Raw genomic sequence first — 19,115 nt, forward strand, 5'->3', positions numbered from 1 at the left:
GACATGGAAAAAAAGGTTCCAATTATCACAATATAAAAAATATGGAGGAAAAGTTGTGAAACAGTACTACGACATCATTTTATGTGAGGCTAAAATGAAAGTCATCACAGAGACTTTTTCTTGCAGTCAAAAGCTTCTGCAGAAGGAAGACGCAGTTAAGCAAATACTTATAGGCCTCAACAGCCATCCCACACAAATTGTTAGAGGATATGGACACTAAAGGTACTATCGCATCAGAACTTCCCAATGTAATAAAGCATCATCATTTTTCAATAAGAGCTTGCTCTAGTAACAGATGACGAACAGTTGGCTGCAGATTTCTATTTAATACATTACCTGGGCGATGAATCTGCATATGTTTCACCCAGTTTCACGAACCGTAATCTATTGATTTGTGTTCATGGACAGGAATTTCCCCTTTTTTTGTGTCACTCAACACAACTTTAATCTAAAGTATTGCAATAGTATATTTCTTGCTTGCATTGCGTTTTTTTCTTACACTTTAAGCGCTACTTTACTCAACATTTAGCCAGGAGTTTTTTATCCATTTTATTAGAGTATTGCTTAATATTCTGCAGAATGATCACCATTGTAAACCATGGTTAGAGATCCCTCCTTGATAATTAACGAGACTGTAGAGTTGTGCTATGGCGATTACCTTAAAACGTTGCCGTTTCTTTTCTGAGAAAAACTGATTTTCCATCGGTTTGGTGTGTCAAAATAAGAGTAAATATTACTGGACCCATGAGCCTTATCAACCACTACTATGGGAAAGGCACCAGCTTGCATGTTGTCCCATTGCCAGGTTAGTATTAAAATCTTTTCTCAACACATGAACGGTAACGTGTGCTTGATAATTCAACAATACGATGTTATGGCCATCAATTTAGATGGTTTCTACTTTGATTGTAAAAAAATTAAGTCAGTTTTGGACGCCTGCATTCCCCAGAATCCTCTGCCTCCGTTGCTATGGAGTCTGAGCCAGTCCTCTTTGCCATTGGATGATTTCTTTTTCGGTACTCGTAATTGACAGGGATTCTCTCATTGCGAGCAATTTTAATTGATGCCTTTCTTTGGCATTATACTGACATTGCCATACCCTTACAAATATGAACAATGTTTTTTTTTGTGGTAAAAGTATAGTAACCATTTTTGCTAAATGATTCTACTACAGTAAACATGGTTTAACTATAATTATTTTCAAAACCATGGTTATTTTGTGGTAACCATGGTTTTACTACAATAACCATGTCTTTTTAACCGTAGTAAAACAATGGTAGATTGCAATGGTTAGAGCAATGAATTAAAGTCCCACCAATAAACTAATGTTAACTCTAGTGTAATGTTATCAACCTTTATGGTAACTTAACATGGTCATTATGTTATTGTGTGAGCTCAATATACTCAAAAGTTTTAATATTCATCCTATTTGTAAGAAAATAGGAAACCCCCACTACTGGGGTACACTATTGGGGTACACTGTCTATAGCTTTATTATTTTCTGTCTATCTCCTCTGTTGTACATGTCTGTCCAGCTGTGTTTGTCTTTCTGTATTTGTCTGCTTTGCAATGGTCACCAAATATACACCTGACACACAGGATTTCCACTACCAAGAGGGAAACATGACCACATTCTAGCCCAAGCCAAGGTTAGAATTTACCTGTTACTTTAGGCCAATACTTGAACATAATGGATGGGGGGCAACTTAAAGTAAAAAATAATAAATATGGAAAAGAAAAAGTGCTGAGGATTTCTTAAGGTATATTGCAAAATGCAATAGTAACTAATTTAGCAACTAACATCATATAATGCTCTGTGGCATGCGTAAATAAGGTAATATATTTTAATAAAGAGTGGTTTCATCCCCTGAGTTTCAGAGATCTATGCCAAGGCTCATTTAAGTGGTTCAATACTTACACTATGCCGTGTTTCCTTTTAGTTGTTGCATGTTTTTCACATCCTGTATTTTTATTAATCTTACAAGAAATATTCACTTCAACACACAGTGAGCAGCTGTGGAGAGAAAACATTTATGCCCTAGAAGAGACCCTCCACAGACCTCTTAAAGGATCTTTGTTGGATGGGGCAAGCCGAGGGGGAAGCAAGGAGGGCAACGCCAAGTCTCAGCTACAGTTTATATCTGAATTATTTGAGATTTTTAGGAATTTTAAATTTAAGTGGTGGACCAAATAAAATTACGGTATAACATTGTAATTGTATTTGAGTCTTAACAGTTTAAAACATTTCAATATGACAAAACACATAAAAAAAGATTGTACCACCTACAGATGTGGCCTTTAGAAATGTGCGTATTAGAAAAAAGAATCTTGTGAGTACTTTTGAAATTCTACGGGATTATAAGATCCTTTTTCATTTATTAACAGTTTAAAACATTTCAATATGACAAAACACATTTAAAAAAAGATTGTACCACCTACAGATGTGGCCTTTAGAAATGTGCGTCTCAGAAAAAAGAATCCCGTGAGTACTTTTGAAATTCTGCGGGATTATAAGATCCTTTTTCATTTTGCCTCTCACTGCAGCCGCCTGCTCTTTTACGCTATTTCAGTCGAGGCGAGTTGCATCTCAAACAGACTTCATGCACTGTTAGACTTAACTGTAATTTCTATTGTTACTTACCACAAAATGCCCAGTAAAATACCATCATTTTCTTTTACAGTTCATTACTGTCATTGCATTGCATTATGGGTGTAAACATGTAATTTACAGTGATTAACTGTATGTTTTGAATTTGCGGTATACTGCTGTAAAACAAGTGACATCAAAATACAGCAAGAAATCATAAGGAGGAGTCTGCTATCTAATTGCTCTTGTGGTATAATGTCAGTCACCTGCATCATATCTTGAATAAACAAGCTTTGATTTGTTTAGAAAACACGAATGTATGCCTCCAATTTATGCAGCATGCACAGTTCTAGGGTTAATTTCTTTCATTCATCTCCTGTTTATATTATCCTTCTTGGTTAAAACTGTTTTATACCATGGGCATCGGAAGCAAAAAAAAATAAAAAATTGTGGGTGGTTTAAAACATTTACTGAATTAAATTCCATTTTCTTGTATTCTAGTGTATAATTGGACTTAAAAAATGCACATGCCCATGTTTTATACTAACATTTATACTAAATTATATTTATACTACATTTATTAAACAAAGAAATGAAGTAACACGAGGTAGCTCGAACTAAACTGAATCAGGTAACAATTTAAGTAGTTGGAAAAAACATCTAATTTAGTTTTTTTGGCATATTAATGGCTGCGTACAGCCAGCCACAGAAAAGCCATGTGAATGAGACCTGAATTTACCTTCAGGTTTTCCTTTCAAAGAAAATATTAACACCTTAACTCTTTCACCGCCAGCGTTTTAAAAAAAAGTTGCCAGCCAGCGCCAGCGTTTTTCATGATTTTCACCAAAGTTTAATGCCTTCCAGAAAATGTTCTTCTTTAAATAAATAAACATACAATATACCAAATGAAAGGACAGACCCTCTGCTTTCAAACAAAAAAACCGTTTCATCCTACGTGGTTCTTTTGCAATCAGCTTTTGAATATGGGTAGGTTTTTGCAAAAACACCATATTTTGAGCAAAAAGCAAAAATAATTCCATATTTGTGACGGACTTTTCATAGAGATCCCATTCAGAGCGATCTTTAAAACAGACACGGACATGCAGCAGCTTGCCATAGGGCAATACTTCCGGTTTTAAAAAGTTGCGGAAGGGCGCCACCTGGTGGATAATAGCGGTATTGCGGAAAGACGGAAAATCTCGTCATTGGCGGGGAAGCGTTTTTTCTTAATTGACGAGATATCTCGTCAATGGTGGGGAAAGAGTTAAGTAGAGGCGTGGCTTAATTAACACTACTTAAAGTGTTATTTGATACTGTAACACCTTTGTTTTACACAGACACTGTCTTTGATATAACAGCAGCAGTGTTTATTATCATAAATTGTTAAAACATCATCAACTATTTTAAAACTATCACTGAAAATGTAACACTGTGATTTTGCTGTTTAGCATTGTAGCCCGCTGACTTAATTGTAGTAGGCCAAGCAGAAAATTTAGGGGCTCAACTTAAAACAGCCTGCAATGAAAGTTATTCTTCAAATTAACTGTATTTCTGACAAATATTTTGATAATATATAGTCTTATGTCATTATGTACAGTTGATCAAATTTTGAGAATAGGAATTTGAACCAAAATTAATATAACCCCCTTGATTATTTCTAGGCATAAGGTACCAAATGACATTTTGCAGTACAAAAATAATATAATACGCTACATGATACCTGTCCAATAAAGATGCTGTCTTTAAAAAATATTCATTGAAGATTTAAATAGATTGTTAAAGGTATACATAGGTTCAAAGGTTTAAGACAAAAAATACTTTTAAATAAGATTTCATTTGTTAACTACATTTGTTGGCATGAATTAAGCTATAATTTACATTTCTACAACATTTTTTATTTTTAATACATGTAAACATTGACTTTACTACTACATATTTAAAATTGATAATTGTATCTGTTAACATAAGTTAATGTAGGATGACCAAACATGAATAATGAACAAATATATTTCAATTTACTAAGATAAACAAAGGTTAAAAACCTATAGGCTATTTAAAACCATGATGTTACTGTTAGTTCATGTTGCCCTAACTAATGTTTATAAACAATACTTGATGCATTGTAAAGTTTCAGCAAGATTTTTAAAATCTGTATAATATTGTTAAAATGGGAAATACGTATTTGACACATTATTATTTTTATCAGTAAGTGGGCTATTGACACAAAATGTCCACCAGATGTAGCCATCAAGCCAAATATTGAATTCATACAAAGAAAGAGAGCTGAAGAGCAAAGTTCATAAAAGAGGCTCAAGGAACCTTCAACATTTAAAGACCATTTGTGTTGAAGAACGGCCAAAATCACTCCTGAGCAATGCAGATGACTGGTCTCTCCATATAAGAGACGTCTAGAAGCTGTAATCACCAACAAAGGTTTTTCTACAAATTATTAAATAAAGTGTGTTCAATACTTATTCACTGTGTCATTTCACTTTATTTATTATGACTCAACTTGTATACTTAAATGTTCTGATTTCTTTGTATGAATTCAATATTTGGCTTGATGGCTACATCTGGTGGAAATTTTGTGTCAATAGCCCACTTAGAAATCCCCTTACTGATAAAAATGCTGATGTGTCAAATACTTATTTTCCCCACTGTATAGACGGTTTCATCAGTAACAACATAAACAAGCGGCTGTCGCGGTCCGCACGTAACTTCCGGTAAACGCCGCTAAGAATAAATAACAACAAAGTTCTTTAAACGTAGTTTATTTATATAACAAGCAAAAAAACAACACATAGATTACATAGGAAACCGAAACATTTGGTATTTTCGACGAAGCATTTGTTCAAGAGATCAGTTTAGCAACTAGTCAGACCATTAAAAAAACGAAACCGGAAGTAAAGTTCGGATCCAGACGTGTATCATGTGCGTCTGATGAATCCATATATATATATATATATATATATATACTGTTTTTGGCATTTGTTTGCATTAACTTTTTTTGCATTAACTTTGGACAAAATAATCTGTTAAATAAGTAATTGTGATTTTTTTTAGGGAATTAACGTCTTCGTTTTACAACTACACAAAAACATACAGATATAGTTGACACACAAACAAAAATTATAATAATGATAAAATTCAGGCCTGGAGCAGGCAGAACCTTTGTTGCATGAACAATGTTGGATATTTTAGATTTCACAGCATCTTTGTCTTCAGACCGAATAGCAAAGAAGATGGTCGCACCATTTTGGATTATCATGTTAAATGAATGTTGTTCAACTGATCCAGACTCTTGAGGTGAGACTGCAGATGTGTTGACTAAAAAAGCATCGCTGAAGTTCAGACGAAGCATTTCATGGTCATTGCTCCATCTGATCTCGTAGGATTTAGCTTGAAAGAAAGAAAATATGTCATGAATGATGGGCCGTTGAATGAACACGTAATGTTCCCTACTTTATGAGCAGGTTCTTATCGCAAAATATGCCCCTTCAGTCTGATACAAGAGCCTGATCACACTGACGGTGCTTATTTCTGCAATAACAACCTGTTGCCTACACATTATCCCTTACATACAACAGTCACCACAGACATTGTTAAAACATTGATTGGTGGTTATTTTAAGATATTTGACAGATTAGATGTGCATTTATTAAAAAATAATGCATACTTGTGGAACATTTCTCAACCAATCAGAATAAAGCATTCAACATCCCACTGTTATAAATATAATAATAATTAATATGCAGATTGCAGACTACAAAGTTTCTGTATTTTTATTTCAGCACTAAAGACTAAGTTAAATCATTTCAAATTTTATTTCTCAAACAATATTATAGCAAAATCTGCTTTACCTGTTCCCAGGTCAAGGTCCTCCCCTGGAGCCGTCCAGATGAGAAGTACAGTGTCCTCCTTGATTTCAGCTTTAAGATCTGTGATTTTGTTAGGGGGGTAATTTGGTGGTTTTGTGCCTGAAACGAAAGACACCTCAAAACTTTCTCCAGTGGCTGTTCTGGTAAAGTTTCCTACCACAAGTGGTTGATCATTAACTGGAAGCTTTGGCAGGTTCAGCTTCACTTTATCTGGAAAAAAAAAACAAGGAAACATTTGATATCTATGCAAGTAACTTTTCTCTCAAACCCTGTGTAGCTAATTCTTACAGATATATACAGATATATTTATATAGTGAGTTTATAGAAATTAAAAATCTAATTGGTTCACATTATGCTCTGCAGTATAATTTGATTTCTTGCAGAATTGGGTATGTCTGATATGGATACCCACGAAATTTGGAGTAAATTGATAAAAAAGTTTCTAATTTTACAGAAAACTTTGTGCTGCACGTCTAATATTTTTTTTAAATTGATGATGCAGATTTTGGGGACAAGATGATACCCAATGTGAATTGCAGAAGTCATAAGCTGTATGGTACATTTGAGATATAAGAACGTCTCGGGTTACGAATGTAACCATTGTTCCCCGAGAAGGGAACGAGACGCTGCGTCGCCGAAGCTACGCTATGGGAACGCCCTCTGCGTGATTGCGTCTGAAGCACGTATGTCAAATCAGTCCAATGGTCAAGTGACACGTCATAGGCGGGTGACGTGGGAACCAGGAAGCTATAAAAAGAGCACCCAGCAAGCCAACTTCAGCTAAATTGTGCCGAAGCAAGGCGAGACAGGGATGCAGGGAGTATGGCAGGGAGACGCAGCGTCTCGTTCCCTTCTCGGGGAACAATGGTTACATTCGTAACCCGAGACGTTCCCCTTCGAGGGAACTCGAGCTGCGTCGCCGAAGCTACGCTATGGGAACGATGTACCAAAACACCATACTACCAAATGCCTGTCTGTGTGTAAAAACGCGCACAGCTTAAGACATGAGCACCTGGGCTCCAGGCGTAGCACCAACATCTAACTCGTAAAACCGAACGAATGTGAGCGGAGAGGACCAGCCTGCCGCATCACAGACATCCTGCATTGAAGCCCCTAGCCACAAGGCCTTAGAGGCTGCCATACCCCGGGTAGAATGAGCCCTGACGGCGATAGGTGAAGGCCGTCCAGTGGTCTCATAAGCCAGAGAGATAGTCTCAACTATCCACTTACTGAGTGTCTGCTTGGTCGCCAGCAGGCCTTTCTTGGGCGAGCCAAAGCACACAAACAGTTGCTCAGACCTCCTCCACAAAGAAGATCTGTGAACATAGGCATCCAGTGCTCGCACTGGACACACCAAGTTAAGCTTTTCCTGATTCCTATCCCTAAATGGGGGAGGACAGAGGGCCTGAAGTACGACAGGTCGTGGCACATTAGTCGGTACCTTAGGCACATAGCTGGGCCTTGGGTACAAGAAAGCCTTAACCATCCCCGGTGCGAATTCAAGGCACGTAGGGGAAACCGACAGGGCCTGAAGGTCACCCACTCTCCTCAGAGAAGTGACTGCCAACAGAAGTACTGTCTTAAGTGCCACAAACTTGACTGGAACGGTCTCAATGGGCTCAAACGGAGCCATGGACAGACCTTCCAGCACAACGGCCAGGTCCCAAGCTGGGACCCTGGGTCGGACTACAGGCCTCAGCCTCCGAGTGCCACGAAGGAAGCGAACCACCAGCGGGTCTCTCCCAAGGGATTGCCCGACCAAAGGAACATGGTAAGCCGAGATGGCCGCCACATACACCTTCAGTGTAGAAGGAGATAACCCTGCGGTGAACTTTTCCTGCAGAAACTCCAAGACTGTACCAATTGGGCAGTTCACAGGGTCATGCAGGTGTTTGCTGCACCAGGAAGTAAAGACTCTCCATTTAAAGGCATAAAGCTTCCTCGTGGGGGGAGCTCTGGAGTGAAGAATGGTCTCAGCAGCCTCAGCTGAGAGACCAGATTCTATGAGTCTGGCCCCCTCAGTGGCCAGACCCACAGTTTCCATAACTCTGGGCGGGGGTGAAGAATCGAGCCACCCGCCAGAGAGAGGAGATCCCTCCTGACGGGTATTCCCCAAGGTGAGCCGTCGAGGAGGGACACCAGGTCCGAGGACCATATTCGGTTCGGCCAGAGTGGGGCAACCAACAACAAGCGGACGTTGTTGCGACGAACCCTTTCCAGAACTCCCGGGAGCAGAGCGATCGGGGGAAAAGCGTACAGCCGTAGCCTCGGCCATGGCTGAACCATGGCATCCAGACCCAGCGGTGCTGGATGTGTGAGAGAAAACCATAGCGGACAGTGTGTCGTCTCTCTGGACGCAAACAGATCCACTTCCGCCTGGTAAAATCTCGTCCAGATGGACTCCACCACCTGAGGGTGGAGCCTCCACTCCCCGGGCCTCAGCCCCTGTCTCGACAGGACGTCTGCTCCCTGATTCAGACACCCGGGAATGTACACTGCTCTGAGGGACAGCAACTTCCCCTGTGTCCACAGAAGGATATGCCGCGCCAATTTGTACAAAGGGCGTGAACGCAAACCCCCCTGGTGGTTGATGTACGCGACTACCGACGTGTTGTCTGTCCGGACTAACACGTGATGGCCCCGCAGGTGAGGGATGAAACATCTCAGGGCGTAGAACACTGCCATCATCTCTAGGCAATTTATGTGCCAGCTGAGCTGTCTGGCCCCCCATAATCCATGAGCCAGATGGCTCCCCATAGTTGCTCCCCAGCCTGTGAGGGAAGCATCCGTTGTCAGCGTAACTCGACGGAACTGAGCCCCCAACATCAGTCCTTGGGAGAGAAACCATGGTCTCTTCCAAAGATCTAAGGCACGAAGACATCTGCGCGTGACCTTGATCAGACGGAACGGGTTGCCCCTCGGGGAAAACCCTTTGGTTTTGAGCCACCACTGTAGCGGTCTCATGTGAAGCAGCCCAAGGGGTATTACATTGGGTGCTGCTGCCATGAGCCCCAACAACCTCTGAAATTGTTTTACAGTGTGTGACTGGCCTAACTTCACTCTGCCTACAGCCAAAAGAATGGATTCCACACGAGCAGGGGACAGATGTGCCTGCATTGTCGTTGAATCCCATATAACGCCAAGAAAAGCTGTCCTCTGTACTGGAGAGAGCATGCTTTTCTTTGCATTTAGCCTTAACCCCAGTTCTCTCATGTGGGTCAGCACAGCATCTCGATGCTGCGCTGCCATACTCTCTGATTGGGCTAAAATTAGCCAATCGTCTATGTAGTTTAAGACACGGATGCCCCGGAGTCGTAATGGAGCCAGCGCTGCATCCATGCACTTTGTAAATGTACGGGGTGACAGAGATAGACCGAAAGGGAGAACCCGATATTGGTAAGCCACGCCCCCGAAGGCGAACCTCAGGAATCTCCTGTGTTGCGGGAGGAGAGATAAGTGAAAATACGCGTCTTTTAGATCTATCGTCACAAACCAGTCCTCGGATCTGATTTGTGTGACGATCTGCTTTATAGTTAACATCTTGAACTTTAGTTTTGCAACAGACCGGTTCAGATGACGTAGATCTAAAATCGGACGTAACCCCCCGTCTTTCTTTGGAACTATGAAATAGCGGCTGTAAAACCCTGACTCCCTGTTGTGAGGAGGAACACATTCTATGGCTTCCTTGCACAAGAGAGTTTTTACTTCTTGTTCCATTGTTAGAGTCTGCCCAGCACCCACTATGGTAGATAACACGCCGTTGAATTGGGGTGGCTGGTTGCAAAACTGAATTTTGTAGCCCTTTTCTATTATTTGCAGAACCCACTGAGACACGTTTGGCAGGAGTTTCCACGCTGCCAAAGTTTCTATAAGGGGGACCAGCCTCTCGAGACTGGCTTTTTGTGTACTGCTTAAACTTTTCCCGGTGCCCTGAACCAAACTGGCAGGGTTCAACCTGGGTGATATTAATGCCTCCCTCCTCGGAGAGAGGTGTTGCGTGCCCCGCGCACGAGTCACACAAGAATATGAAGCCGCTGTGCCCCGAAACACACACCGCGGCGGGGTTAACACACTGGCATCCCGAGGGCATCGAGGAGAGACGGGCACCGTGTTGTGAGGTGACTGCCGGCTCTCCCCGATTGGGGGCTGCCCTCGGAAATATGACACTACGTCCCTCAGGACTTCCTTTAGCCGACGCCTTCCTCGCCATAATAACAGCCCTCAGGTCTGTTTTCTGCTTGGATGATGTCTGAGCGCGACCGCCCGAACCCCAGTTTTTTTGAGGGGGACCACGAGTGGCAACACTATGCTTTTGCGATGCTCTATATGATGTCGATGGCTGCTCCCGCCCAGCAGCCCTATAATCAAGAGCACCTAAATCTTTAAGCAGTTCTGCTTGGTACGCCTGTAAGACAGCTAAGGTATGCAGTGAAGCCCCAGCCTGCCCTGCAGACTTATAAGCTTTACCCACTAAAGATGAGGTTAACCTAACCGGTTTCGTGGGAAGCGAAGGCGATTTTAATGATGACGCCGCAGCGGGGGAGAGATAGCTCGCAAGCGTCTGCTCCACCCGGGGCATCGTTAAATATCCGTGCTCACCCATCCCCACAATGTTGGAATACATGGTGGCGTGAGGGGTATGAACACGGGCTGAATACGGAGCTTTCCATGATCTCGACAGCTCGCTGTGGAGATCAGGAAAGAAAGGCATGTTGCGCCGCGAAGGTTGAGGTTTCTGTTTTAAAAAGCGCTCATCTAACATACTCTGAGGACGCGCGCTCTGAGTCTCCGCCGGCCAGTCTAATTTTAAGCGAGCCACGGCATTAGTAACAACCTCCATCAAATCATCGAACGCGGGGGACGAATGAGAAGGCTCCTCAGCGTCCACCACGTCGACAGACATAATATCGACTTCCTCGGACGACGATAAATGCAAATCTGGGCTCCCACCCTGGGCGGAAGAAACCGCAGCGCGTGCTTCCGAATCCAGAGACGGGGCACTAGATCCCGCGGGTGAAGGCTGAGAAAGGGGGAGACCCGTCTCAAGCTCGTCCGCGAGATCTAGTTGTGATCCCCACGATCGCAGCTTCCGCTCTGCCTCGGCAGCAGCGGGGCCAGAACCGTGGGGAACACGCGGCTCCCCACCCTCCTCGAAGAGTGCGAGCCGCGAGCGCAACGTACGGAGCGGCATCCTATCACAATGTGCACAACCACCCCTCTCAAGAGATGATCGTGCGTGTTGTGCCCCGAGGCACATAACACAGAGATGATGCGAGTCCTCGCTCGTAATGAAACGAGGACACGGGGAAGCACACTCCTTAAAACTTTGTTTGGACTTAGACATGATAATGACACACACTCGCTTGCTGAGGCACAAAGAGCTGAAGTTGGCTTGCTGGGTGCTCTTTTTATAGCTTCCTGGTTCCCACGTCACCCGCCTATGACGTGTCACTTGACCATTGGACTGATTTGACATACGTGCTTCAGACGCAATCACGCAGAGGGCGTTCCCATAGCGTAGCTTCGGCGACGCAGCTCGAGTTCCCTCGAAGGGGAACTGAGAAGTTAAGGAAATATTTGTTAAAGCTCTCCAAAATGTTTATATTTTAAGGTTTGACCTCTTTCAGAATTTCTTTAAACATGCATTTAGTATACATATATATGGTACAAAACATGCTGAGATGTTCAGATGACCAATGCAAGACTTTTATTTAATGATTTAGTTTGTTGAAGAAAAAGAATGATGACTGACTGTAAACTGAGTATGTCTACTGTATGTCTACTGTATTCTGGCATCAGTAATTGTGTCAGTATAAGCACCACATGACTGCCATATTGGCCAGCACAACATGAACAGCAATTACTGATCGCCCCTGTAAGATCTGAAGTTTTTCAGTTTTAAGTTAAATAAAACTGGTTTACCATTCACCACGCCACTCTTCCTGTGGAGAGTAAACCTGGCTTGTCCATCTTTATTCCTCACTCGCACCTTCAAGCTGCTTCTACCCTTCACTAACTTTGTGAAATATCTGGAATAGATGCCGTCATCTTTGAAAGCGTCAGCTCCTGTAAAACATAAAGTTAATATGTTTATTTACATTTTAAGAAGAGTGTGTGAATAGGAAAAGAAGAATAGGATTTACCTGCTCCATTATCCAGGAGTTGTATTATCTCTGGGGCCCCAGTTTCAGGCTCCAGTGTGGCCCACACCTCAGCATTAACTATAGATCTGTAATTCTGACTAACTTCAGCAAACACAATCATGGGTTTACTGCCGTCACTAAACTGCTGGCTGACATGGGCTTTGACAATGATAGGAGGAACATCAGCATGTGCTGCTTGACTGGTTGAGGTTATAGTCAAAGACTGAGATCTTCCACTCAGAATACTGTACTTCCAGTCACCAGCCTACCCAACACAAGAAGAAAAGAGAAATCTTTAGGAAATTACCAATGATATACTTAAACAGACTTTTTCTTTAAAAGTTTTAAATCCAAATACTGTTATTTTACAGATTTCCCCCATATTATTATGATCAAACACCTGCCAGTTATTTTATGTTTTTTTTTTTTTTAACAAATTTTGTTTTCTGACAATGTATTGTAAAAGTCATACCTCTGCAGTTCCTGGAATTTTTAGCGTGATTGTCTTTGCTGTTATATCTGAAATCAAATCTCCCAAACTGTAGATGTACCCACTTGGCGACTGTATGTAACCAGTAGGTAAACTGGTTTCATATATGATTAAAAAGCTGGTTTTGTTACCAACAGTCGGATCCACTGATACAGTTCCATTAAACCAGCCAGCTGTTCTTATTCCAATACTCTCAAGCTGCAACCAACAAAGAAAATAAGCACATTAACACAGATAACCTTAGACTGGATTCACACTGCAGACCTTGATGCCCAATTCCGATTTTGTGCCCCATAAAAGAAAAAAATTGAAACTGAGTCACTTGAAACATGAATTTCCATTGAATTTCTTCATTGAAACACAGTGTATATCAAACTTAATGATCTAATATCGCAGATATCATAACTGATAATAGTTAAATAAAGATTTTGAGACCAATAATTGCTCTCGAGGAACACATACCATCTACTCGTTTTCGCCAACCCCTTAAGTTCATAATTATTTTTCCTTATTCTCTCTTTATTTTTTATGTCATGAGCGTACACAGATTGAACAATCAATGTAAAATTATGTAAAAATCTAACCACATTAGTGCCCTCTCGGCTGCAGGCGCCACTGTTGAAAACGACCCCTTAGTGACCCACTCCAGATAATAAAATGGGTAATGAAGAATGTTTTACCAAACCTGAACTGGTTCTTTTGTGTAGTCTCCAGTTGGTATTGTAAGTGAAGCAAATGCATCCACTAACATATTAGAGGTTAAATCATCGGTGGCTATGATAAATTTCCCTCCTATTTTCAACATGAAACATATAGGAGAAATTAGCATTGGATAAACTCACACTTATACAGTATATAAACGGACACTTACATGATATATTTTATACTTATTAATGTAATGAACCAACTCAGTCTTGTCATGTTATAGTAACGAAAATTTTGATTTATTTATTCGTGTTTGATGACACGAATTTCCGTTGTTTTTCCTGTCTCTGGAGACTTATGTCTTTTTCGTCCTTTCCAGCACGAATTTCTATCAATGGCTGTTCATGTGGTATGACTTTCTTTATCGTGTCATTTCATATTTTGTTTTCTCATTGTTGTTTTCAATTTTTTGACCATTGTCGCTTGGGTTTTGGGTTAGAAACACTTTCTGCGACTTCCTAACCCAACTCTAACTCCATCTTAACGCAAACCCAAATCTAACTGTAACCCCAAGCGACAATGTTTTAAAAATAGGAAAGAACGATGAGAAAACAAAATATAAAATGACACGATAAAGAAAGTCGTGCCACAGACACACGAACAGCCATTGATAGAAATTCGTGCTGGAAAGGACGAAAAAGACATTCATCTCCAGAGACAGGAAAAACAACGGAAATTCGTGTCATCAAACACAAATAAATTAATCAAAATTTTCGTTACTATAACACGACTTGCCGTGAGCCTGTGTTGGATGACCAACACCTATGACTAAGTGCTTGGGTTTCTGTTTGAACTTTAAATGTTTGTGCTGTGTCACTTACCAGTCTTGTCTGCCATGTGCCTCAGAGCCTGGGCAGCGGATGTACCCAAAGCTATTGTGTGTATAATGGCACCACTTTTTATTGCACTTGGAACACAAGTATTGAGGTCGTCCGACGCCTCACCATCAGTGAGAAAAATTATTTCATCTCCTAATGCATCCAAATTGTCCCCTCTAAGTACCTGATGGTTTTAAAAGAGATCACTGACATTGAACATTTATACTTTACACATCACCAACAATACAAAATGTATTTGAATACAACTAACAGGGCACCTCTAAGCCTTTAAAGAGGCCTTTACAGATGTATGTCCCTCCACTTGCTATGGTTGGCAATGATTTGATCAGCTCCTTTCTTGTGGTATCATTGTCAATACGAGTCAATTTTTTAAGAATGTAAGCGTCACTGCTAAAGGTTACGATTCCAACATAAGCTTGATCTTCGATGATGTACTGCAGGAAATGTGTGGCGGCTTGCCGCTGTCGAAGAATCCTAGCGCCCTTGAAAATGAATTCAAATTAAATGTGTATACTGTATACATTTATCATTGCAAAACATAATTAAATTACATTTTTATTCTAAATTTCAGTTTCATCAAATATTTTCAAAGCAACCCGACAGTACAAACTTGAATGATTGAGAATAAAAACATTTTCAACAGTACACTATGAAAATGAAATTAAATCAAAATAATTTCAACATAATGCAACAGCATTAAGTAAGAAATGATAACAGGAGCAGACTCCGTGTATCTCGTTGCTGAAGCTGCTGAACTGAAACCTTAGCGCAGGTGCCAGACAAGATCAACAGATTGAACTCGCACATGCATTTTGTACAATGTGCTTTAAATGTATGATTTTCTTATGCATCTTTGTGTAGTTCTAATGTTATATAAAAATACTATCATCATCATTTACTGACTTTATTGATTTATTCCTAAATGTCAGTTTCCACTTTCTCTCACGTACCCCCTGCAGTATCTATAGGGGTACGCGTACCCCCATTTGAGAACCACTGTGTTAGAGCACTAAATAACCTGTAGATTGGTCAGTACTGTAACACATGAAATAACGGTAATTTACCGTAGATTTAAATTTATGTTATTTACTGGCAAGAGTTTGTTCAAGTTAAATAAATTGTAAATATTAACAAGTCTTTATCTTTACAGAATAAAACTAAACAGTAACAGCCTCATGAAAAGCATTCTGGGAACCTTTTTCAGTTTTTTGCTTCAGATTTTGTTTCCCAGAATGTTTTGCTTGATGCTGTTTTTTTAGTTTTACTCTGTAAAGACAAAGACTTGTAAATGTTTAATGTTCATTTAATTTTGTTCATTAAACAAAATGTTGCCAGTAAAAAACATAAATTTAAATCTACGGTAAGTTACCGGCAACCCAGCTGCAATTTCTACGAATTTTTTTACAGTGTACGCAACCCCGACAAGGATGTCGGTTAGTAGACACCCCCCTTACTGCTGATTGGCCAAAAGTGTGTTTTGGTAGTCGGCCCAACTCCCTTTTCCAAAGCGTTTTTTAAACATTGTGCACTTCGCCATTAATTGGAATGCACAAAATGAGATTATCTCGTTTTGGAACCAAACTCTTCATATTATAAACATGTATGTGAATTAAAAGTTTTAATAATTTAAAATAAAAGTTACGTACCGCCATGCTTCCTGAGACATCAAGGATGAGACAAACGACACGCTTCATTCTCTGTACAACAGTGAAAGTTGGTGCTGGTGGAGCAGATTGCAACGGTCGCAGAGATTGAAGGGCAGCACTGTCCACAGAATCCTCAAATATCACTGCCCATGTAGCTCTGTTACCACATTTCTCATTTTGTAGGTTTGGGGCTGCAGCATCGTGCTCATCTTCTCTGCAAAATGCAACCTCCTGGAAAATATGGTCATATTTCTGGCTTCATTGCAAATATCAAAACTTCTATTTTGCATTTTCCAAAACTAATATACTTATCATTAAAAATGCTGTAGTTTTGCAGCTGTTTGCCAGTAACGTATTGTAGATTTAAATACTGGCAACAGATTGTTCAAAGTTAAATGAACATTAAACATTAACAAGTCTTTGTCTTTACAGAATAAAACTATAAAATATCAGCCTCATGCATTTTTTCCCTTCAAATTGGTTCCCAGAATGCTTTGCATGAGGCTGTTATTTTTTATATTTTTTGTAAAACTTGTTAATGTTTACTCTTCATTTAACTTTGAACAAACTGTTAACATTCATTTAAATCTACAGTAAGTTACTGGCAAACAGCTGCCAGTAATACTGTACACAGAAACAATGCTTTGCTATAAAGTTGACATATTTCAACAACACCTCTCTAGTCAAGATAAATAATAGTATAGTTGAAATGACTTGTAGCTGATAAAAAATTAAGGCAGCAAATGTTTTCCACTGTTTTTCCACTGAAAGTTTTAACAGTGTACACATTATGTTATCATAGCAGTTTAAGTGAAATCTTCAGGTGAAAATCTTCATGTCTGTGACAATGAAAATGTACTAAACTTCTTGACCACGACTCATATTTGTTGTCAAATCATGCATGAATCCACACTTGGTAAATAAATGATGGAGCTTTTTGTGCTTTGATTTTTGTTAGTACTACTATACCCACCTCTGATTGCTGGCCCGCGATGTGTTTGCTACATCTGTAAATAAACAAGAAGACAATTCTGCTCATACTTCAAATCAGCAGCAACAACGTTTATATTTGTAATGAGATAATGGTTTTTGACCTTGTAGCCTGAACTCCATTAGAAAAATTTAATGGATTTTCTTCATTGTAATCATCGTAGACCCCCCATCTCAGATGAGCCCATTCATGCACCAAGACCCTTCCTATTAACAAAACAGTCCACCAAATGAAACAAGACTGCTGCATAAATGTGTAGTTGTTTTTATAATTCCATGATAAATGTTAACATTAGAGACCTCTAGAACCGTAGAAGTGATCATCATTTAGGAAAAAGTCTGGAGTAAAGTGAATGTACTCATTTTCCGATCCACAATCTTCATACTGCTTTGTGTACGGAGCATCACCATATCCTGGATTAGCTTTATCAATTCTTATGCCGGCCTGCGTATGATGCAAAAATTTCATGTAAATGAAGTGATTTAACATTTTGTACAAATACGACTAAAACAAGTTTTGTACCTTCTCGTAGGATTCTGTTGTGGCTTTGGTAAAATCCTTACTGCTCCAATGAGGTGGAACTAGTATTGTAACTTTTCTAAAATAGACCATGTTGTCCATTGCTTCAAACAGATGCATCGAACCTTCAGTGAACATGTCCTGTCCAGATAAATGAGAAAATGATAAAACACTGCCAATCTTCTTCTCCACTTCGTGCTGCATTACCACCTTGGTGGTGCATTATTTTCAAATAATTCAACGACCCATTTTTCCTTGCACAAGTATTACACCTATTATTTTTATTATCAGCCTCTAAAAAGAACAGATAAGGTGCAAAAAAAGATGTATATTCACCTTTATTCTTTCAATGAGTGCGTTGTCCTGTGGTACTCCTGAACTGATTGCAACCACAATATCAGTGTATCCATTTCCCTCCAGTTGGATTCCAGTGCAGGAGGATGACAGGAGCATCCACAAGACAATCAATCTCGAGTCCATTGCTGTAGATTAACTATACTTGCCGTATTTTAGGTGATGATCAGCACAAATACTGTTCTTATAGGCCTCAACACCCCTCCCACCCAAGGTGTAAGAGGTTTCAGAATGACGTAGAAAAATCTTAATCATCTACAGAGTAGCCCGTTTTACATAATTGTATAAACCACCCTGTGGTATTTACTTCTGTATTAAAATGTAAATTCGGGCATAGGCACGGGTATCAGTATTTCTTAAGTTCTTCACTTTATTTCTCTTTCCTCTTTTTCACTTTCCGTTTAGTGATTGACTCTTACCTCTAGCATTTCCCATTTCTTTGAAGCTTAACTGGTAACACTTTACAATAAGGGGGTTTTTGTTAACAACCATAAATGCCTTAGCTAACGTGCGCTAAGAATGAGCAATATAGTTTTACAGCATTTAATAATATTTGTTAATATTAGTGGGTTCATTGTACATTAACCAATGTTAACATTAGATTTTAAAAATGTATTAGTAAATTGTGAAATTAACATGAATTAAGATTGATAAATCCTGTAGAAGTATTGTACACTTTTAGTTCAAGTTTATCAAATGCACTAATGCATTGTTAACAAATACAATCTTATTAAAACAACACCAAAGAGTTTTTATTACCTTAAAATAACGTTTCCAAAAAAGTTTCAGTGGTTCATCCACTCAAAACAGGGTGAATGGCACTTTCACATTCGCTTTGCAGCCCTCTATCGGCCAAAAAACCGCACTAAAGAAGTTTCCAACCATCGAGTAGTGGTCCTGTAGTTCGAGTGAAAACTACAAAAACTTGCTTTACGGCAGACCTACAATCCAATCAGAGCCAGC

The 19,115-nt window shown here is 39.9% G+C and overlaps 1 protein-coding gene across 2 annotated transcripts in view; it reads right to left on the reverse strand.

Moving 5' to 3' along the window:
* LOC135771337 (calcium-activated chloride channel regulator 3A-1-like) overlaps positions 1-18,481 on the reverse strand; it is a 62,608-nt gene extending 44,127 nt beyond the window's left edge. Inside the window, exons 1-14 of one of the 2 annotated variants that reach the window (XR_010542889.2) lie at positions 18,135-18,481; positions 17,802-17,939; positions 17,579-17,723; positions 17,383-17,485; positions 17,262-17,295; positions 16,289-16,519; positions 14,900-15,124; positions 14,625-14,805; positions 13,784-13,890; positions 13,081-13,296; positions 12,609-12,873; positions 12,388-12,531; positions 6,448-6,675; positions 5,552-5,986 (exon numbers count right to left, since the gene is read on the reverse strand). Coding sequence is in view for 1 of the 2 variants with exons in the window: in XM_065281537.2 (XP_065137609.1) it covers positions 5,655-5,986; positions 6,448-6,675; positions 12,388-12,531; positions 12,609-12,873; positions 13,081-13,296; positions 13,784-13,890; positions 14,625-14,805; positions 14,900-15,124; positions 16,289-16,519; positions 17,262-17,295; positions 17,383-17,485; positions 17,579-17,723; positions 17,802-17,939; positions 18,135-18,278 (2,493 nt within the window). In the remaining variant the exon portion in view is untranslated. Of the gene's footprint in view, positions 1-4,568; positions 5,987-6,447; positions 6,676-12,387; positions 12,532-12,608; positions 12,874-13,080; positions 13,297-13,783; positions 13,891-14,624; positions 14,806-14,899; positions 15,125-16,288; positions 16,520-17,261; positions 17,296-17,382; positions 17,486-17,578; positions 17,724-17,801; positions 17,940-18,134 lie in introns of those variants that run through there. The other variant, XM_065281537.2, reaches the window with a different exon arrangement.
* Between the last annotated feature and the right edge of the window lie 634 nt (positions 18,482-19,115).

This window comes from Paramisgurnus dabryanus, chromosome 8 (genome assembly GCF_030506205.2).
Source record: "Paramisgurnus dabryanus chromosome 8, PD_genome_1.1, whole genome shotgun sequence".
In the NCBI taxonomy this organism is placed as follows: Eukaryota; Metazoa; Chordata; class Actinopteri; order Cypriniformes; family Cobitidae; genus Paramisgurnus; species Paramisgurnus dabryanus.